Source organism: Felis catus, chromosome B3, assembly GCF_018350175.1.
Source record: "Felis catus isolate Fca126 chromosome B3, F.catus_Fca126_mat1.0, whole genome shotgun sequence".
Lineage (NCBI taxonomy): Eukaryota > Metazoa > Chordata > Mammalia > Carnivora > Felidae > Felis > Felis catus.
Genome location: NC_058373.1, coordinates 67299206 through 67322875, shown reverse-complemented (window position 1 = coordinate 67322875; position 23670 = coordinate 67299206). Strand labels below are relative to the sequence as shown.

At 36.9% G+C, this 23670-nt stretch overlaps 1 protein-coding gene across 4 annotated transcripts in view; it reads right to left on the bottom strand.

Annotated features, from left to right (window-relative positions):
* DPH6 (diphthamine biosynthesis 6) overlaps nt 1–23670 on the bottom strand; it is a 336135-nt gene that overhangs the window by 169670 nt on the left and 142795 nt on the right. For all 4 annotated transcript variants that reach the window (XM_006932657.5, XR_006599355.1, XR_006599356.1 and 1 more), the window contains exon 7: nt 1613–1707. In XM_006932657.5, the coding sequence (XP_006932719.2) occupies nt 1613–1707 (95 nt within the window). The remainder of the gene's footprint in view (nt 1–1612; nt 1708–23670) is intronic.

Genomic DNA, 23670 nt, shown 5'->3' with positions numbered 1-23670 from the left:
TCATAAAGACTTCTAAGACCTCAAGTTGTCAAGAAAACGGGAAAAGTTTGCTTCCTTGGCATTTTTCTCTTACTGTGCTTTGTTTTGTTTTGTTTTTACTAATTTAGTTAGACCCATATTAATAAGCAAATATATTGCAAGTTTCCCATTATACTGTAATTCAACCTAGCATGTAAATACTCTTCTTGAAAAACCAGATAGTATAGAGTAAGACCTAATGTACACTTCATTCAGGAATCATACCTGAATGAAGAAATATCTCCTACCTATGAACTTATGACTTTTATCCTTTATCATCTTGTATCTTAATTGTGTACAGATGTATCCTCCAGCTAATCTTCAAAGGCAGGACCTATATTTTATTTTAGTGTTTATTTATTTATTTTGAGAGAGAGAGAGAGAGAGGGAGAGCAAAGCATGAGCAGGGGAGGGGCAGAGAGAGGAGAGAGAATCCTAAGAAGGCTCCACACCTGGTGTGGAGCCCGACATCAGACTCCACCTTATGACAGTGAGATCATGACCTGAGCCAAGTCAAGAGTTGGACACTTAACCTGCTGAGCAACCCAGGTGCCCCGCCATCTCTGAACAACAATGATGTGCAGTAGAATGCTTTAGACATAATAGGTACTTGATAAATATTTGCCAAATAAATTATTCTGTTGATGGTTATTAAAGGAAAAGAGTTAGAAGAACATGAAAGAAGAGTGGATGATTATTATATATATAATGAAAGTGTCCTGGCCATGTTTCACTAGATAAACGTATCTGTTTAGAAAATTCACCTAGAGTTGTCTTAATTTTCTTAGCTCACTCCTCCTCCACTCATTATTAATATGTACCAAAAAACCCATCCCTTAGTGGTGAACATGTTGAAGCTGTTCCTCAATACAGGATTCTAATCTTTCATCAGATGAGGCTTCTGAAATCAAGCATAATTCTGCCAATCTTTTCCAAGAATGAGAGCTTAGGAAAAGCAGATAAAGTGTTCTTTTAGCATAGGAGAAGAGTGACATAATTTAGAGTATGGATAACAACATAACAAACTGAACAACAACAAAAAAAACAAAGTCCTTGTTTTTCACTAAACTGATTTTAACAATCTTATGCTCACCATAAATAGAATTCATTTAAAAAAAGTTTATATGTAAAAATAGCCCCCCAAAATGAAAGAGAAATGTTTAGCATTACTATTCCAAGTTGCTAAAAGCCAAGAAAAAGGAAAAAGAGGATGGAGTTAATGGAACCCACAGGCTACTGATGTGGCAGTTTATCAAATGTAGCTGTAATGAAAGATAAATAATACAGGCAATTCACACTTCATGAAAGGATAAAAGTGTCAGTGTGTAGGTACCAGTTTTACTGCAGGGCATAATCAGCAAGTAAACGAAAGTGCAATGTCTAAAAAGTTTATAGCCTTCTATGAAGGCCTCGTCTTGTCAGGTATTGATTTAGGTATTCAGACGATTTCACTGGTATTAAACAAATTGAGTGTTTGTGAACTTGGAGGACATGTTCTATTTCTCCCAACAAAAGTTGCCTCGAGCTTAATGTTAAGTTGCTTCCATCACTTGAATTTAAGGAAAGTGAAGAAAATGCTGAAATGGTATCTTACACAATTATTTTCTTCTTAAATAGAGGGCAATCCAAAGTGAACGTTTCATACTCTCCACCTTCTCCACAAACATGGACTCCATACTTCTTAGAAAGCTAAAAAGAGGAAAACAACAACAACAACAACAACAACAACAAAACTTAAAATTAGATAGCAAAAATTGTCACTTAATAGCATTTTTCCCTAAAAAAAATACATGCAAGAAACTTTAATTCCAAAATACATCACAAGCTACAGGAAAATAACTTTATATTTCTACTTATATGTTTAAAGCCATCTGAAAAATGTTATCATAAAGCATAGGAATGTTAGTAATCCCCAAATCCTTGTAAAAAGATGTAAAGGACCAACATTTTATGTATGATGAGAAAACTTAGAGATCATTATAAATGTCAGGAATGACACCAGCTTTAGATTCAAAGAAGGCTAAAGAGGAAAGGTACTGAGTCATTAGATAGTAAATGAGAATATATGCAGCCAAACTGTGCTTGCTTCTTGTCCTTTGACCTATACGTGAATGGGGAAAAATAGGTCGTGTTTAGGCCATTTTTCCGAGACACAGAGAAAGCAATCTAAGGCCTTTCCTGTGGCCTGTGAACAGAAAAGAGTCACAGACATGGTTATTATGCTTGAGGCTATTTTTCATGAAGTTCCAAGGGTACCAAGAACTAGTGACGTTCCAAAGCTGTAGACAAGCCTTAGGAAGGTCTAACTCCAAGAAATGTTGGGATAGATAGCTTATCATGTTGTCTAATTAATTCTGAAATTAAAAATCAAACAAGCAAGCAAAGAAATAAACAACCTGTGATTTGCATTAAATATAAGCTCTATTATTTAAATAATCCTGATACCAACAGTAAATTAATCTCCCATTGGGCTGGTATATGACTGGAATTGATGCTGGGGAACACAGCTCACTGGCGTGTCAGAGAATCTTCCTGCTCTTGTGTAGACACTTTATGACTGTGATTCCATCCCCTTTGTTCTGAATTTCATAGCTTTCCCTGCTTATAGCCTCCCCTAGTCCAGAGTCCTTACTGCCCAAAGGAAGAGTGACTCCATTGATGTCACTGTTACTGCCAGTGCTGGGACTATGGCCTAAGTCTTCAGTTTTATCTGAATAGTTATGTATTTATTTCTTTGGTTATTTTTGTGGTTGTGCTATAATTCTGAATCCATTACATTTCAAGTCTTGACTATGTGCCCTTAGGGATTCAAGGCATGGGTTTGTGAGAATTCTGTTCTCTCCAAGGATCAGCAGTAATGTGAATGACACCGTAAAGCCAAACAGTAAGAAAAGGAGGGAAAGAAAACTGGGTGGCATTTGCTATACGAGCTCATAAGAGCAAAGCAGAAATTTTCACCATGTTGAATCATGAACTAGAGTATCAGCAAGGCAGAATTATGGCAGTGGCCCTTTTGGGAGCAGAAAACAAAAACAGCTTACTTTACCATATTAAGTCAAATTAAATTAATATCTGCTTTGCAATAAAAATGTAGAAACAAAAATGGGATATGGGTTTCAGCAATGTCTCCTCGTTCTACCAGCTAGGGCCTGTCCTCTTTTTGGCTTATCTCTCTTTCAATGGTCTTCTCATTCCAGCACCTTTCCACCAAGTGAACCTTCAAATCTCACTTTTATGGTCAGTCTTTTTATGTGAGAGTATACATTACCAATTATTAGCTTCCTTTAATTGGAAAATGCTTTATCCAAGCTTTGCATACTTTCTATAATCTACCAGCAAAGAATAGCTGGATTTTTAAATTAAAGTTGGCATTGCTGTTATCCTACTGAAGTAGTTCTATTAGTCTCTACTAAAAATAATGTAAGTTGCTATGTGAAACCAACATATTATCATTATAAAAAGACTGCCAGTACTAGGAAATCTAAAATTTGGATGTATCCAGTGATATTTTCATTTCACACACAATATTTCCATAATATTCATGTAATCACTTCTTCAACTAGTATCTATTGAAAAATGATTATTAGGCAGGTCATGCTAGATGAGGAAGATCCACAAGTAAATTAAGACAATATCCCTGGTGTTTTGAAGCTTATCAAATATCCTACACCCTATATTTCAACACCACAAGATAATGAAACAGTGATGTTTCTTCTATTACTAAACGTACACAATCTCTTCTCCCTTTCTATTATTGATTCATCAGCATGAACACAGATTCTAAGTCAAGAAGTCTGAATAAAGAGCTCACTGGTTTTTATAGCTGATGAACCAAGAAGTAGTCTTGAATATGAATGCTTAGGATGTCTTTTGCAGCCATTCTAAACTCTACTAGCTTCAAGCTCTAATAGACATGAGTCCTCAGAGAAAAATCCAACTGTATCGGCTTACTTTCAGCCAGCTCCAAGGCCCTTTGACGTTGTGAGAGAACTTTCTTAAGAAGCAAAGCCTATGCTAGTCAACCACTCTCTGTAATGAATTTCCTGCAAAGACACAGCATTCTATTAGAAATCAATATCCTTGCAGCACCAAAGCATGATGTATGCCTGTTATAGAAAGGGTCAGTTTAGGGAAGTGGAGAATCCAGATGTGCCCATTCCAGAGACATGTTTGTGATACACAATATTCACTTTACTCTTCTAAAACCTGTTAAGTCTGTGTTACTAATATACTGTTCACAGAAAACTGCAGCTTAATAAAGTTGCAATACGTCTCTAACATGTCTCAAGTCCATGTCTGGTTTCAACTCAAAATTGCCATTATTGCATGCTAGCACTTAATCATTCCAAATACAGTTTTGCAATTCTCTTTGATAAGTTTTTCTATCAATCTTACTGTCACTGAAAATGCTAAATAGGTAGCAGTTTTTTGAAAGTTTAGTTTCTCACTAAATTATCATGATTTTTTCTGTAATTTAAGTACATAAAATAGCAATCTATATTGAAAAATAAAAAAATAATTTTTTTTCATATTTCTTCATTAAGGGCTAATATTTATTAATGATTAAACTATATTTAACAATTTCAGTTAGTATGTAAAAAGTGGAAAAGACAGTTGTTTTCACCATAACAGCAAAAATATGTCAGACAGGTTACAAAATCATGTTTTTTTGGGTTTATATAGAGAGAGCTAAGGATGCAAAGAAGTCTGGATGAACTAAATTCCAGGTTGGGGTGGACCTTTCCTAGGCGAGTGAAGATGCATGGCCGCTTTCCTAATGGGAGAACGGCATACTTCCACAGAGAGACTTCGATCAGCGCGTGTAAAAAACAGTCAAACACATGACCATCTGTGGACTTCTGCAATGGCTTATTAGAGTCCTGGGGAGACCCAGGAGTCAGTATAGCCTGACAATTCTTTCCCAAAGGCTTTAACCAACTGCACATAGTGGCTACATGCAGAAGGCTGGGGCCAGGACAGAAGAGAAGAGAGAGATTCCTTTGGGAACATCTATTCATCAAGTCTTTTCTATTGAGCTTTCACTGTACCAAAGGCTGGGGATAGAGCAGGAAAACTAAGAGATTTTTTCCCAAGGCTTGGAAGGCCAGGAAGAAGTCAAGGAGAGGCTCAGAGCACCAAGCCTGTGAAAAGGCATGAAACACTGGTGGCAGGACAGTAAAGCAGGGGGAGAGGACAGAAGGGAGGAAGGAAGAGAAGGAGGGAGGAGAGGGGAGTGGAGGGAGGGAAGGGGAGAGAGAGAGAGAGAGAGAGAGAGAGAGAGAGAGAGAGAGAGAGAGAGAGAAATCTAGACTCACTGGGAGCATAGACCACAAGCTCTGATAAATGAAGAGCCCTGATCCTACTCTTGAAGCATTTGAACAAAGTAGTAAACTGAAATAAAATGCAACTCAGATCAGACCCAGCTCAATTGGAGATTAAACAGAATAAACACCCCAGACTAGCTGTCAGACAGAGGAAGGGGTGTGGTTTGGGGAGGGACGGTATTACTTTAGTCTCTACTCTTCTTTTTTATTCAGTATCTACCACAAAATATGTAAAAAAAAATTTGAGATGTCAAAAAGTGAAAACTGTGACTTATAATCAATAGAAAAATAAACAAACAAAAACGGAAACAGACCCAATATTAACCACATACTGGACTCAGTAGGCAAAGACTATAACATAACTAATGTAAATATGTTAAAGAATTTAGTGGAGAAGATAGGCAAAATTCATGAGCGGAGAATAGTTTCACCAAAGATGGAAGTCAAGGATAGACAGATCTAGGTTCATATACTGGCTCCAACACTTAATTAGGCATAGAACCTAGGATGAATTGCTTAACTTCTCTGAATTTCCATTTTCCTAGTAATACCTACTCTTATAAGTGTGTTGTCACTGCTAAAACAGATGACACATACAAGAGCTCTTAAGTGCATAGTAAGCACTCTCAATATATGCTATTTTTTCTCTACTAGGTTAATTTGCCCTTCCCTTGGGCCTTCTGCTCTTTTATCTATACACTCCCTTTTTGAGGATCATGACCACTATTCTATTACTTCTATGCAAATGGCTCACAAAGCAAAAACCCTAGTCACTGATCTCTCTCCCATATATTAGGCCCCTGTCAAAATTCTTTTTTTAAATGTTTATTTATTTTTGAAAGGGAGGGAGGGAAGGAGGGAGGGAAGGAGAAAGAGAGAGAGAGAGAGAGAACACGAACAAGCGGGGGAGGGGCAGAGTGAGAGGGAGACAGAGGATCAGAGGTGGGCTAAAGTGGCGGCAGTAGAGAACCTGATGTGGCGCTTGAACTCACGAACCTTGAGATCATGACCTGAGCCAAAGTCAGACGCTTACCTGACTGAGCCACCCAAGCACCCCTCAAAACTCTTACTGTTTTACTTGGGAGCCTTGTTGTTCTAAATTTAACATGAATAAAGCAATGTTCTTGATTTTTTCTCAAAACCTTCTCTCCCTGCTCAATTCCCTATTTCTGTAATGGTTTAATCACAATGAAAACTTGAAATATTGAAGAACTTGACTTCTTCCTTTCCTTCGGTCATTCTTTCTGCCAGAGAGCCTACATTTTAAATTTTCAGATTAATTCATTTATTGAATCAACAAAGATTCACTCAGTACTTACTAAGTGCCAGATCCTAGTCTATATACTAGGGGAATGGTAGTGAACACTATCTTCCAGTCTAATACCCTTCATGATCACTTCACATTTCAACAATTACAACCATCTCTTGTCTTCCTGCTTAGTTTTCATAACTCCCAATCTACCCTACATAGTATTACCATACTAACTCTCCTTAACAATATATGACCATTTGCTTAAAAGTTTTTGGGGGCTGACTGTTACCTGTTCAGTAAAAAGCAAACTCTGTAGACTGACAATCAATGCTTCATCCATTTCATCCGATCCTTTGCATGGATATAAAGATTGAAACGTAATACAGTAGGTAAAATAAAATAAAAATTCAAAAGTGTCTTGACTGGCTGAAGGAAAAAAACACACTAAATCTTATAAAATGAAATATAAAGTGATAAACCCCAACATCTAGTTTTCTTCTCTTCAACTTAAAAGGAATTGCCCTTTTTATTGCCTGTGGGACTACACTATGATATATTTCTGGCTTGTGATATATTTCTGCACTGCATCACTATGTACCTCTTGAATTTAAAATTTTTCATGTGTGACTTTTTCTCATGAGACTATGTTTCTAAATTCCTTAGACTCTCTCCTAGCTCCTTCCCACTGTATAGCACATAGTACTTTGTGACCCAATTGGGTGCCCTCCTTATGGCCCAGATACCCATGCATGCTCCCAGACAAGAGCCCAAAAGACATGGATAGGTCTAATTTGATCTAAAACAAAGCCACTCCTAATCAGAATTACCGAGTAAAAGGGCAGAGAAAGTTACTAACTTCTTTTTCTCTACCCTTAGAAACAGGATTTTTATCCTCTAGTTTTAGAAATCTGAAACAGTAAATAAAATTCAAACATGATAGTCAATGTTTTCCTCATCTCATTAGCCACTGAATCAGTGATGTGACATTTCCCCCACTCTTTTCAACCATTTGGGGAATGTTATGTAGAAAAAGATTTAGACCAGCTGGTTATTGGGTAAGATTAACACATGTGCTATTTTGCCGGACATCTACCATTTGGTCCCAACCTTTGTATGAATACAAAGATATAAAGCTAATACAATAGAGAAACTAAAAGTTCTAAAGGATCTTAACCAGTTGAAAAGAAATGTTGCTGTTTTCTAATGAGTTGAATTATTTTTAATAAAACAAGATCATTTCTTTACTTATTACACAATATAATTTTCATCGCACAAAAGCATACTCATTGATTCATGTATATCTAAATTGTGCTATGTTCTATTTTTTTTAAGTTTATGTACTTATTTATTTATTTATTTATTTGAGCGAGAGGGAGAGTGGGGGAGGGGCAGAGAGGAGGAGACAGAGAATCCTATGCAGGCTCTGCCCTGACAGAGCGGAGACCAATATGGGGCTTGAACTCACGAACTGTGAGATCATGACTTGAGCCAAAATCAAGTCGGATGCTTAACCAACTGGGCCACCCAGGCACCCTATGTTCTCTTTTAGATAAAACTCTTAGGGAAAGTGAACATTGGGTTTCCATCTAACTGTTGTTAAGATAAGTTTTTTAAAAAGCAATCTGACAGACGTGGCTGACTTGGGTCATTTCATGGATTATGAAAATGCCTCAGAGTCTGAACATTTAAGAAGTGAATTCCTAGTAAATAAAAAGGAAATTACTTACATGATTCTATTTTTTTCTAGTGTACTTATATATAGATGAATATTCATAGTCATAACAATTCCATTTGAATGCTACTGATTTTTGAACTGAAAAAGTTAAGGACCTCTGGCTTCCCTGTTTAATTTTTATTCCTTTAAAAGATTATAATAAATACAATTGTGAGAATTTCTTATTAAATCAAGATTTTTCTTCTTTTAAACCAGCTTCATTTATCTGTTGGTCATCTTAAAATTGGAAAGAAAAAAAAAAAGTAAAATCAAATCACATTTCATCCTCTCACCACCTACAGAAAACCATGAGGTTTATAAAAACCACTAAAACATAGAACTTACTCAAGAATTATTTATTGAGTATCTACTATAGGTTTGGCATCGTTTTAGGTGCTACGGATAATGATGGGAGCAGACATATAAATCCTGCATAGAACAGCTTTGTATCTGGAAATACAGACAGAAAGTTAAACAAGCAATTACAATAAAAGGTAGTGGTTGCTTTTGTGGATGCATGAGATGCTGTGGGAGTATAAAGCACAATACCTAACCAGAAGGAACCCAAAACCTTCTCAAAATAAAACTTAAGGTAAAATCTGAAGGATGAGTTAACCAGGAAAGGCTAAACGGAGAGAGGCAGAGGTGGAGGGAGACAGGCAGAGGTGGAGGGAGAGAGAGAAGGAAAGGTTGTTCCAAAGGGAACAGCATATATTAAGTACCAGAGCACATGATGGGTCCTAGAAACTGAAGTAAGTATGGCATAGCTGGATCATAACTAGATGAATAATGCTGAGATGAGGCTGACTAGAAAGAAGACACATCTTATGGGGTTTTGTAAGTCATGCTAAGACATTATCCAAAGTTCAGTGAGAACCCATGGTAGGTTTTAAGCAGATAACTGAACTGATCACATTTATCTTTTAGAAACATTCTGGTCACACAATGGAGAATGGTTGAGGCAAGTAAGTCAGGAAGCACAAAGAACTGAGAAGTTGCTGGAGGAATCTAGCCAGGGGGTGAAGATTTCCTGAACTGAGGAAATAGCAGTGAGGACAGAGGCTCCATAATTGAATGGAGGAGTGAGGAAAGTTAAAAAGAATTAAGAAAAATTGCCAGTTTTCTTCATTGGGAAACTGGTGGATGGTGGTTGTGTTTATTGGTATCTCAGCAGGAGAAGCATTTGCTGGGAGACTCCAGTGACCTTATCCTTTCCAAATTTTATGTGGCATGATACTATGTCACATATCTTTGTAATCATCTTCCTCAGGTCTCATGTTACCATGTTTCTTAAGCTATTGTTAAGCTTCTCTGACTCCTTCCTGCTCCTCCTAAATTATAAATATCCCTCATGATTCTCTGTAATATATTCTTCTCAATTTATTCCCTTGGATAGCCCATATACTCCAAGGCTTCGACCATCATCTTTATGTTATTCTGCTGCTGCTAAAACCAACACTATCACCATTCATTAAAGACCATTTGTTTTATGCCTTAAAGTTAAGAAAATGATATAATTATTTAATCCTCAGAATGACTTTTAAGAATAAAAAGGAGCATGGATTCTGGAATCAGACAGACAGATTTAAGCACATATTCAACATCTGCTACTTTCTCCAGCTGTGTGACTATGGGAAAAATTACTCACCCTCTGAATGATCCCTCAGCTGTAAATGTAAATATCAATGGTCACAATCTCATAGATTAGTTGATCAAATAAAATAATGCATGAAAAACGCTTAGCACAGAGTATGGCACTTAGTAAGCATTTAATAAATACACAGCTTTGCTACAAAAGTAAGTAAGGCTTATATTTGTAGTCACGCGCAGTGAGAACAGTGTTGCACAACTGGTTAAAAGCAGTAGTGCTGGAGACACAATCCTTGGTTTCAACCCTGGCTCAGTCACTTTCTAGCTGTGCAATCTTAGGTCAGGCCAGCTCTCTGAGCCTCAGATTGCTGATCTGTAAAGCGGAGATGACGACAGTACCTATCTCATAGAAGAGCTGTTTTCAGAAATAAAACCAAATGAAAGGAAAGCCTAATGTTCTGTCCAGCATATAATATATACTCCATAAAATGGCTAAAAAATTTTATTTTTTCCCTTTTCTAGTGGGAAGAACTAACTTGATTTGCAAAGGTTATGGAACTTAGAACTAAATAAAACCAGAACTTGAAGCTGTATATTGACTCTAAAATATGGTGATAAATGAACTTCAGTGTTTTGCCTGAACATCTCAATTGGGCTCCAATCTCATAGTTTAAAAAATATGCCTTTGGTTTATATGTTATAATCAGAAGCTCAGTGTGTTTAAGACCAAGCTTATAATGTTCTTTCTTAACCTTGTTCTCCTCTGCAGAAATACATGCTTCCAGTCTCCGCAGTCATTATGTGTGGACTACTCTTTAATTCTTTCCTTTTGGCTTCTGTCAGTTTGATGCCAATTTCTCTTCCATTTCTTCCATCAGAATCTTCTTTCAATTTTGTCCTATCTCTTCATCCTTACTGTCAGCAGGCATCATACTCCAACCCTTCACACTGTTACCTATAACAGTGTCTTAGACTCTTTTTTTATTTCTAATTTCCTCTAATCCCAAATCCATAAATACTGTTGCCAGACTAAATTTCCTATGATATCTTTTAATAATATAAATCCCTGCTGATAAACCTTCTACATCTTGTTAGTTCTTACCCCAAATTGCCTGGCCCATCTCTCCAGGCTCTTTTTGATGAGGTCATAAATTCCCACCTCATCTGTTTCTTATGAATCTACCAACACCAGCTCTTAGTTCCATTGAAACCAAGTTCCTCATTGTTCCTGCATGGCTTTTTGCCAAGAAATCTTCATTCATATTGACTCAATTCGTTGCCACCATCCATGTAAATATATCCATCCTTCAAACCAGTTTAAGCGCTAATACTTGAATGATATCATTTTCAGCTACTCCAGGTCATGCAACCATCTTCCATTTTTTAGCTTCCAATTACATTTATAGTAAATACCAATTTATCTGGCTTCATCTTATCCAGGTCTCTAGACTTGTTAGACTCTCTATGTCATGAAAAATACCAAATCATTTACTTACTTTGTACCCTTTAAAGCGATTAGCATAGACTGGTTGTATAAAAAGTCCTTACAAATACTTATTATTCAATTCTATTAGTACAACATGACACTGGCAATTAAGAGTTCACCTATGAAACACATTCAGAGAAATGTGAAGAATAAGTTCAAAGTCATATATTGAAACAGCCACTAACTGTGGGAAATGGCCTGCACCTCTTCTCTTTAAATACAACAATCAATGGACCCTACTTCCTGGTCAAAATCCTTAAAGTACACTTTTAAGGATTTTACTGCCTTTCCCTAAAACTTTCAGTTATTTCTCATTGTTTAGATAATTAAATACTCATTTCAGGATCCCAAATCTCTTTCTGTCTGGTTTCAACCTCCTTTTTCAACTTCCTCTCCTACTGCTCAAAATATACTCTAAATAATCCAGCCAGTCAAAAATACTGTCCCTCTTGTAAGGTCAGTATGACTGTCAGTTTATCTCTGAAGTTACTCACAATACTCTGAACATTTAATTTTTTTTCTGTGAAATTCTCTGGCAAATATTTTTTACTTTCTTAGAGTAAATTTTAACACATCGTATAGTTTTTATTGATCATAGTGGACATCTTGACCATAAAGTTTCACATATCCTTCCAACTCAATTATGTTCAAAATTCAAAATCTCTTGTCAAAGATATTCTGCCTACTTTTTACTTTCAAGGTCAGTCAAAGGTGTTCTTTTCCATAAAGTTGGCACTGCAGGGAACAAGGCTTAAAATTCTGTCTCTCTTAAATCAACTTTGGTAAAATTCTTTTTCTTTTTCTTTTCTTTTTAATGTTTTATTATTTATTTTTGAGAGAGAGAAACAGAGCATGAGCAGGGGAGGGGCAGAGAGAGAGGGAGACACAGAATCTGAAGCAGGCTCCAGGCTCTGAGCTGTCAGCACAGAGCCTGACATAGGGCTTAAACTCACAAACTGTGAGATCATGACCTGAGCCGAAGTCGGATGCTTAACTGCCTGAGCCACCCAGGTGCCCCTCTTTTTCTTTTTGAAAAAGTGATAGGTAGCTTGGATTGCAGACTGTACTTTTGTCAAACCCAGAAGGAAGATAAGTTAACTCCTATAGAACAGAGCTTGGAACACAGTTTTAAGCTTGAAACTTGCATTACACCTATCCTGGTTTAGTTCAACACCTAGCAGAGTGGTATAATCCTTAAATAGTCAATACATATCTGCTTACCTTTGACTCAAGGCAAGAATTCAGATTTCCCAATTCTATGTGAACAGTCCTGGAAGAAGCAACCAAACCTATGAACTCACACTTTTTCACCTGGTGTGGTTCCACACTCCCATCTAGCAGACAACTTTTATTTAGATGATCTTAAGAAATTTCTTGATTAAAGACTAATTGTTGCTGGCAAAGATGGTAGATTGAATCCCTATATCTACTCTCACTCCTTTCTAAAATCTTGCTAGAATGTATTTCATAACAAGGAATAAACTGACAAAGATGGGGAACAGAAGAGAGGAAGTGACAAAATCAAACAATTTAGCAGAACGAAGAACACCGAGTCCTAGGTCAACAGTGGAGAGTGTAGAGGACCAACCCAATTTACACAGTAGAACAGCTCTTTCCTCTAAAACAGAGTAAGGAGTTGGCAGCACCAGGTACCTCGAGAAGTGAAGGAGAAATGAAAAGTGCCCCAAAATAAAGATTGATTGGCAGTCTGTTTAACAAGCAGTCAGATCCCTAAATTCCTTCCCTGTAGCCTGGCAACTGTCTTTCCTCCACCCTGGCAGAACCCTGGAAGTTTATTCTCTGCATACGGTGATGAAAACAGAGGAACTGGCGTAGGAGAAATGAGACACAGCTGAGGGAAGAGGAACTATAATAAAATGGAATCAGTTAATATATGCACATAAGATTCTGAGACTGCTAGTCATTTATTCCTGCCTAACTCCCAGGAAAACAAAACAAAACAAATCAAACCAAAACAAAATAAAACAAAACAAAACGAATTGCAGCATGTCTTTACTTCAAGAGAGGAGATTGGAGAATCCTTTTCTTTGGAATCTAGATGGCTTAGATTAAATGACTTAGCCATACCTTCCTATAGTAAAGTTTGAGATCATAAAGCCCTATCCACACATTTAGTGCTTACAATAAAAAATTTAGGCCCTTACTCTTAAATATGAGGAGAACACCAAGGTTAGCAGAAACATCTCTAAAATTAAAGTTAGAGACCAACGGAAACAATGGAGAAAACAGACTATGTACGGGAAAAGAAAACTAAAGGAAGAAAAATGAGAAACAAAAAAAGAGAGAACAACAATAAAAATAGGATACACTCTAATAAGGATAGAGTGCTAGAATTTTAAAAAAGAGAATTCAGAGAACAAAAAATGAGCTTTTAGAAATTAAAAATAGGCCATGAAAAACTCAGTTGAAATTGTAACCAAATCCAAGTCCATCTGCCTGATGTGCAGCAAAGCCAATCACTGAGACAGAAGTCAGGTATGCTGCAAGGAAAGGGTTTGAGAAGCAGCCAAACGTGGAGACGAGACTGGAGGGCAAGCCTCAAATCTGCCTCCCTCCAAGGGGAGAGAATAGGTTTTTTATAATCATAGGGGTTGAGATTACATACATATTGAGGAAAAGGGAAGGGAAAAGTTATAAGTATTCATGAGGGAAGATGGAATCTGTACACTGAGCAAACATGTGTGTAACATGTATGTAACATACATCCCATGTTCACTGGGGAGTGGAGACTGACACCAGAATGAGGCACAATTCAGACCCTGAGTCAGGAGATTACCTGAGGGCAAGGAGAAGGAGCTACAGGCATGCTCTGAGGGCAGGTAGAAACTAGATGAGGTCCGGGACTCCTTATCTCTAGGAGATATCCTATACCTAGGCTGGAACCATAGCAATTGACCTTGAGTCCAGGCTTCTGAAGACATAGCTAGTGGATTTGTTGGGGGGGGGGGGGTGTCTAAAAAGACACAGTATCTGATGGGAGGGGGGAAACAGTTCTCTGAAATACAAGCTTTAAACTTTCTGCTAGTTTCAACCTCATTGACCCTATGGGGCACAGTTTCAAAGGTTTGAAGATAAAATTGAAAATTCTAGAAATGGCAAAAATGAATCAGATAAAATAAGGAAAGAAAAGTTAGAAATTTAAGTAACATCTAAATAATAGGAATTTCAAGAGGCAAAAACAGAAGGAAGATAAATATCAGTGAAATACTTCAAGGAAATTTCCCCAAACTGAAATTTTCAAGCTAAAAATTCTACCTATCCTAGCACAACGGATAAAAACACACCCACTCAAGACATAGCAAATAAATTTTATAATTCTAGGAACAAAAGAAATATATGCTCTTGGAGAGAAAATGGAGAGAGAAATGAATAAGATCACATATAGTTAGGGATCAGAATGATTTTGGGCTCTCAACAGTACTGAGATGCAAGGAAATAAGATCCAGAAGGAAAAATATTCTGAACATAGAATTCTGTGACCAGGTAAAGAACCAATCCAAAGTGAGGAAAGAATGAAGACATTTATAGAAATACACAGTGTCTCAAATGTTTTACCTCCTGTGGACCCTTTCCTAAAAATCTTCTAGAGAATATGCTTCACAAAAGTGAGAATAAACAAAGAAAAAGGAAAATGTTGTGTCCAGGAAAAAAGGGCTCCAAGACAGAGGGAGGATCAAGGGATCTCCAGGACTATGGGGAGATGCTAGGATGACAGCCTTACAACAGGCATAGGAGGAAACCGGTCCAGGCTACATGTCAGAAGGCGTTGGAGAAAACTTCTTCTGGGGAGAAAACTGACAAAATACTCAATACCCCTGAACATCTAGATAAGAGATTAATAAACCAGTAATGAGTACAGCATTGCATTAGTGGTGAGCACAATACTAAATAAATCAAAGAACAAGACAATTATTATTTCAAGGGAAAAAATAAAAAGTTGTACAGGAAAGGTTTATGACCAGAGTTTATTACCTAATTCAGCTGTGTATTGGGTTTTCACAGTTATCATAATGTCAACTAGACTTGCAAAATAACCATATGGGAAGATGGTAGAGGGAAAAAGTTCACATATGCGGTGGAGGTAAAGGGAGACAGCTAACTCTGCATATTCTGGAGTGATAAGTGAATAAATAATGCTAAAATTGAAGAGAGTCATGAAGTAGTAATACAAACATGTAATTTAGAGATGTGGAGGTAAATATCAAAATAATCAACTATAGAGGATGAAAGTAAGATGTTGAAATGGGAGAAGGGAGAGACTCAGAAGGTTGTTTCTGAACCAAAAGTTGAAGACTGATTTGACAAACACTGTAAAACATCACAAAAATAAGACTCCTCTTTAACATTTAAGGAATAGTTCTAAACCTTTAAAATTTGATGCAACTTTTATATTAAAATTCATCTACTTCTTTGAACAATGAGAAAATAGTCCTGGGGGAAAAAACCCACGAAGGAGAAAATAATTTTAGAATCCATTTGTTCACTTATCAGATGATAATTTTAGGAACCTGCAGAAGTTTAAGAAGCAAGCTAAAATTGTTCTATAGTTAATTTAGAGTTACAAATTTACAATCCTTAAAGTTGTATTTTTTGATCTAGAAATTACATTCCTAGGAATTTATCTAAAGAAAATAATAATCAGAAATGTACATGAAGATTCAGTAGGAAAGATAATAATCATAATATTATTTATAATAATTTTAAAATAAGTAAAATTATTTATAATAATTTAGAAATAACAAATATTTCCAACAAGAGATAACTCATTAAATTTGTCATAATACATTTGTATGTAGGATACAAATATGATGGAATCCACACCGCCATTAATTAATGTATTTTCAAATTAGATATATTTATGTGGGAAAATAAATATGATATAATGCTAGGAAAAAAAACCAAGACAAACTATATGTACAGTTGAACCTAATTATGTAAATAAGACATGCACAACTATTTAATTATGTGAACTTGTATAAAAAGTGAACTCTCAGGAAAAAAGAACAAACTGTTTCAGAATGCACCAACAATGTTAGCAGTGTGCATCACAGGGTGGAGAAACTATGCTTTTTATTTACTTCTCTGTACATTATTATACTCAAATTTTCAGCAATACGCAAGTAACTTACATTGTTTTTTTTAATTGCCATTTATTTGTATAATTTATTCAAGATTTTTCCTTATCAGAGGCAAACATTTAGAAATATTTAATGGGTATCTTTTGTCTATGTCCTTGCAAATGTATTATTATTTTGTGTGCTTGTATTTTTAATTGATTTCCATGTCACTTTTATGCATTCAACACTTTGTTGCTATATGCACATTGAAGATATTTTTCTAACTGCAGACCTGTATTTCATAATGTGCACTCAACACATTTTAAGTAACTGGTTAATTTTAACTAACTGGCAATGGACATTCATACTGCTTCCAAGAACCCCAACACCATCAAAAATAAACCTGCAAAAACTATTTTCACTAACGTCCCTTGTGGACTGATAGGATGGGGATATTTAATGTAGGAATTGCAATACTGCCTTCCAGAATGGTAGTACCAACCTATATTCCTAAGGTTCTGTAAAAACCTCACCTGTCAACAACTGGCATTATCCAGTTTTCTTATTTTTGTCAAACTGGTACAAGGTAACATCTTATTATTGCTTTAATTTGTACTTCTCTGATTGCTAAATCTGTTTGATCATCTCTTCATATCTGTATTTGGTTTTCAGATATTCTTTTCTGTACAGCGTTTCTCCACAGCCTTTGCCAGTTTTCTGTTAGGATTGTTATCTACATGTTGATATATGTCAGTTAACAATCTCTTGAGAGTTTTAAATGTTACTCCAACTATTGTGTCTACTCAGTTTTCTGGGGTTTTTTATTGTAAAGCAGAAAAATTTCAGAATTATTCTTCAGTAATAGCAAATTTTACTCATAATAGTAAACATTGCTAACATTTATTGAGCATTTAGAATGTGCCAGATACTGAGCTAAGCACCTTATATATCATCCTATTGCTATTACTTCCATTTTATACGTGGGAAACTAACTAGATCAATGTTTGAAGTAAGCAGTAGAGTCAGGATTCACAGCTGAGCTCCTGGGTACAGAGTTAGCTTGCTGACTGCTGTCTGACATTGCCTCTTCCCCAGGCAATCTGAATGAACTATGAAAAGGACCCTTGCCCAAAGGTATCATCTTTTCTCCACCACCTCTGCCACCAACCTGTCTGTAATTCTCACGATTAAATAGTGATTTCTTCAAGGGAAATCATTATAACATACAAAAACTCCCTTAACTAAAAAATATTAACTCTTAGATACAATAATATATTAAAGCATTAACATATTAGCTCCATTAACTTATTACATTTTATAAGTCATGTCCACCCACGTTACACAAAAGGTACATAAAAGATGTTTCAGGAGATCTGAGGCAGGTGAACAAAATGGGTTCCTCTATTTAATCCCTTTTTCTCCCATTCCTACAAGGTCAAACATTTTTTTTTTCTCTTTTTGAATTTCTTGAGTATTTGGGAGAGTTGTGCCAACAAGTTGAAAAATGAATACGTAGTTGATTTTTATCTCACTTAATGAGGTTAATCACATTATTCATAAAGATAGAGACATACGGACATTCCTTAAAATCTGATTTGTCTTAGGCAATGACAGAGAAGACAGAGTCCTAGAAAACGTGTCTTTAAAAAATTAAAAAAAAAAGTCATACCCTACAAATGCAGAAAGAAGATGGAGTTTGACAAATGACTCATTCTGCTTTAATATTAGAATCATTGTGCTCTGGGTACATCAGATTGAGGTCTCTTTTATGAGCATAAGTAAAAATGAAAGGAAAAATAAGAAAACCAAAAATCTGGGTTAAGATCTGGGTTGTGTCAGATAACTGTTGTGCATGAGGTGAGAAATAAATTGATAACAAATTGGTGTAAAAATTTAGTTAGCACTTACTTCATGGAAAGCTCATGTACACACAGATTAGACTATGCAGAAGCCAGAGAAAAAGACACACTAGATTGTTTTGCATAATTTTCTGTAACCATCAGGAAAAAATAATTCCTGCCAAAAATGTGCAATTAACCATTAATATTCAATCCTTCTCTTTTGAGCAATTTTTACCATTTTGAAAAGCTCCTTGTCAAAATCAGCAAAAATAATGACAGGTAAATCCTATAGTAAAATCCCTTCAAACATTGCTTCTGTTCCTTTTTCTCTCTCCTTCACTCCTGCAACTCCAGTTACGGGTATGACAAACTTCTCTCCTTTATATCTTTTATATTTTTCTCTTTACTTTCCATCCTGTTTTTCTTTGTGCTTCAGCCTGGATGTTTTATATCACCCTATCTTCCAGGTCTTTAATTATCTACACAACTGTATCAAACCTACTGATAAACCCATGTTGTATCCTTAATTTCAGATATTGTATTTTTAAGTTCCAGAATTCTATTTGATTCTTCTGTATAGATTCCAAATTTCCCCTAAAATAGTTCATCTTCTCACCCAATGCCACAGTCATTTTAAAGTCTAGATCTGGGAATGTGATCATATGACTCCTCTGAGACTGTTTCTAGGGTGTGTTTTTTTCTCAGTTTCTCTGGTTTCAATTCTCTCATCAGATCTCCTGATATGCTTGGTAATTTCTGATTGCCTGCTGAAAACTGTATGTGAAATATTTTAGACACAGTTTGAGGCTGTGAATCATGTTATCCTTCTTAAGAGGAAACAAGCAATATGAGTAGTAGCACAGGTTAATTCAGTCTAGGATTGGTATGATCAAAAGTGGGATATATGTATTTGCAAGGGCTGCTCTATTTCTGGTTTGCCTTTACCCCTAAGCTATAACCCATTCAGGAGACCGACTGAATACCTGGAGGGTTAACCAGGTCCACTCCACTTGGGTTTGCAGTGAATTCCAATTTGGGTCTCTCCAGCGCCATGAAAGCCCTACTCAGCTAGAGTTTTCTCCATAACTGCTTCCTATCCCTGTACCATTTTTTTGAATTAGAAAATATCTTGAAGGGAATAGAGGCTCTGTTCTCACTGGAATCCCGTCAAATTTTCTCATTTTTTTTTTGTAATTCTCTAATGCCTTCCAACATTATTTCTGTTTTAATTTCATATAACTATTCTAATTTTTTTAACTGGGAGAGTCGGTCTGATGTAAGTTATTCCACCACAGCTGAAAATGGATGTCTTCAATGTCTATTACCCTTAAAATCATATATACATTCTGACGCAGTATTTCCATTCTAGGACATTATCCTACAGATAAACTTATTCATGCCACAAAATATATGTACAGTAATGTTCATTCTGGCATTATTTGAAGTAGCAAAAGACATGAAAGCATGAAAGAAATCAGTAAGGAATAAAGTTCATCAATAAACAATGGGCTCAATAGTTATCCACCTAATGATGTTGTGGAAACAAATGACATGTATCTTTATGTGTTAAAATGGAAGATGGAGAAAAATGTGCATAGCATGCTCCAATTTAGGTAAAACTGAATAAACGCTTGCATATGTATTTACATATGCAAAAAAAGTTTTTGAAGAGATACATTAGAACAGAGAAGACTGGCTGCTGTGGGAAGGGGTAGAAAACCTGGGAACTTGGAATCAGAAGATTTTTCATTTTTGATAGTGTTTGAATTTAGTTTTTATACATTACATGGTTTAATGTTATAATAAACAATAGAAAAAATATATAGCATGAGAAGTCTACATACTGGGAGTCAAAGAAGAAAATGGCAGCTCACAGGAGGCTTATTTAAGCATGACTGTGAAGTTTAGACTTTAAGGACAGTTTGGATTTACTTGAGTGAAGGAATATGGGGCACCTGGGTGGCTGAGTCAGTTGACCATCTGTCCTACTCTTGGTTTCGGCTCAGGTCATGATCTTATGGTTCATCGGTTCAAGCTCCGTGTGGAGCACCGTGTAGGGCTCCACGCTAGCAGAGTAGGACCTGCTTGGAATTCTCTCTCTTATTTGTCTCTCTCCCTTTCTTTCTGCCCCTCCCCTGCTCGTGTGCACATGTACACTCTCTTTCTCTCAAAATAAAGTTTGAAAAAAAAAAGGAGAGAGAATGCATGCAGAGAGGGGGAGTAGAAGATGGAGGAACAAGGGAGTACTCACTCTAGGGAAACCATCAATAGTAGCAAACTCATAAAGGATAGATAGGGTGGATGTAGAAGACTGCCTATTTTTACAAGCCTCAGTTTCCCCAAGGACACATTGGGCTGTGTCTAGGAGTTAAATTTTACTTTGAGGCAATGGGGAACAATGCAAAAGTTTACAAGCAAAGTGTAATATGATCAGATTTACACTTCACATGCGTGATGATGACAGTCCTGTGGATGATGGATTGACAAGGGGTAAGGTGAGGAGGAGAGACTTGAGCTAGAAGATTGCAATAACCCCAAAGCACTGACAACAAGGATTAAAAGGGGCAGATAATAAGATAGAAGGTAGAATTAAAAGAAGTCAGGGCCTTATTTATGAATAATGGAGCCTAAGAAATCATTTATTATGATTCACTTTTTCTTGGTCTTGGACAACTGAGTAGAAGACAGAACCTTTCATGGTCAGGACACATAAAAATGGCATGGATATGTCACCCAAGAAATGTTTAGTTCTGCACAATTGAGATTGAAGTGCTTGAGTCATGTAAGAGAGAAAGGTGTCCAGCTGAATACAGATGTCTGGAGCATAAAAAGATGGTGGAGGAACAGTCTTAATTATCATAAGAATAAAATTGGTAGCTGAAGTCATGGGGGGTATTTAGTATCACCACAGGAGGAAGGCTATGGATGGGACCACCACTTATAAGGGGTGGGACTTAGACGGTAAGCCTCAAAAGGAAGCTAAGAAAATATTCAGAAAGGCTTCAAGACTTAAGTAGTAGAAGCCAATGGATGACAACAGTTTCAAGAAGGCTTACACTCTTTCAGAGAGATCTAGAAATACAGGGCTTGAAGTGTGTTGTTGGTATTGAAGAACTACAAGATGATATATGTGATCACTGTGTTAGAAGTACTTAGTGCTTGTTTAAAGATCAGATTCCCGGGTCCTTCTGAACTCAGATTTCTTATGGTGGGAAACGAGTACATACATTTTAACAAGGTCCCCAATAAACTTCACTCTCAGGTCTGAAAGTAACGGTGGCAGACTGTCCACTCCGTAAGAACAAGAATTTTTTTCTTTAATTCATCGTGTATACTTAGTGCTCACCACAGCATCTGCCACATAGCAGGTCCTCAATAAATGCTAAGTAACTTAAGGATGAGAGCAATGAATGGACGCACAGACAGATGAACACAAAACTGCATGAAAGAACTAAAGAACTAATGTCTTTGCCAAAAACCTTGGTAAGATTACTGGAACTTACGTTCTAGTGGGATGGGTGAGGGCACAACAGATAATACACAGGTAAACAGATAAACATGGTAATTTGTAGAGATCTATGTAAACTGAGGTAGTCTGGGAAGGCTTTTCTGAGGAGGCAGCATTTGAGCTGTCGCTTAAATTATGAGAAAGCAGTCGCCATGTGACGGTCTGAGGTAAAAAACATTTCGGGCAGAGCAGAGTTCTAAGAAAAAGGGCAAACAAGTGCGTTTAAGTAATGAGGAGGCATGTGTGGCTCTGGCCCAGTGAGTGAGATGGAGACTGGCAGAAAACGAACCCGAGAAGATTGAGTGGACGCAGGTCATATATGGTTTTGTCGGCTGTGGTCTCATAGGAATTTGATGTTCTTCTAATTGTAATGAGAAACTGTTTAAATTAAACAAAACACTGAAATGATTTGATTTACACTTTTTAAAACACTACTTTGGCATCTGTATGAATAATGGATTGTAGCAGGGCAGTGGTGGAAGTAAGTAGACCACTTAAGGGTTGATGAAGTACTCCGCACTTGATCTTAGCCAAAAGGCCGAGAAGCGATTGATGAAGTACTCCGGACAAGAGAGGATTATGGTGGTAGCAACAGAGACGGCGAGAAGTGCTTGGGTGTAGAAGATATTCCGGAGACGGAGCAGACAAGATCATGCTAACGGGTTGGCAAGAGTAAGTAAGGGAAAGGGGAGTCTCAAGAACTTGGATTTTAGCCAGTGAGCAATGGGGACTTAAAGTTTTGAAGCGAGTGACACAATTACAGTAGAATATATTAGAACAGTTATCTTCAGGCAGTGAGCAAAATGCATTCTTTGGGAAATGAAACGGAAGGTAGAGGCAAATTTGGGGTTGTCAATAAACTGCAGGCCTGACGTGTGACAGGCACTGAACTAAGCTGAAGACAAAATGAATGGCAAAAAGTGAGGTATAGCTATGAAGTCCGCCATCAAGTTTGTGGAGATTTAATTTGCAGTGCCTCCGGGCACCAGAGCTTTGCAGAGAAATTTGGCCAAGCAAGATTTGGGAATCATCAGAATATAGCTAGTTATTAAAGCCATGTGAGTGACTGATTAAACCCAGAAAAAGGTGATAGAGTAAAAATGGAGTCTAGACCAGGAACTGACAAAAGAGACTAAGAGTAACCAGAACAAAAGGAGAAAAACTAGGAGAATGTGGCATCACGGATGCTGATGGGGGCGTTTTAAGGAGTGTTTATAGCTGTCAGATAAGGGCTAAGAAGCATTGGTTGGGTTTGGTAAAACAGAGATTGTGGGCGATCTTGGTCAGAGCTGTATCCATTTGGAGGTGTTGAGAGAAGCCAGACTCCAGGTACGTGAGGCGTCTGGGACAGGAAGAAGCACTGACCACAAATACAAAGAACACTTCTGAAATTTCTGGTTTGGAAGCAAAAAAGAGAAGCAGCTAAAGCAATAAACAGAGTGGAGGAGGGGTGGAATCTGGAATGGGAGAGACGGTGGTATGTGTTACTATGATGTGAAGGACACAATAAAGAGAAAGAGGAGGAAGATACAGGAGGGGATGAGTGTTTGCAAGGTCTGCAATCCCAAAGCCTTAGTTGCCTGTGCTACAAAGACTCTACATGCTTGAAACCTGAACTTGTAACTTTAGATTTATGGAGCAGCTTGCAAAAAGCTTTTTTGCCAAAGCCCCAGTCTCTCATTTCTGAAGTTCTCTTTCTTTCGCCCCCATAAATTTAATTTTGTTATTTATCTACATTGCTTATTTCAGAGGCAACATTTAGTCTGATGGTAGGGAATAGATGTGAACATAGGTATCAGGTTGTGAGAAGCTGTAGCCGCTGTGAGAATGTCCCATCAGGGCAGTATAAAAAGCAACCA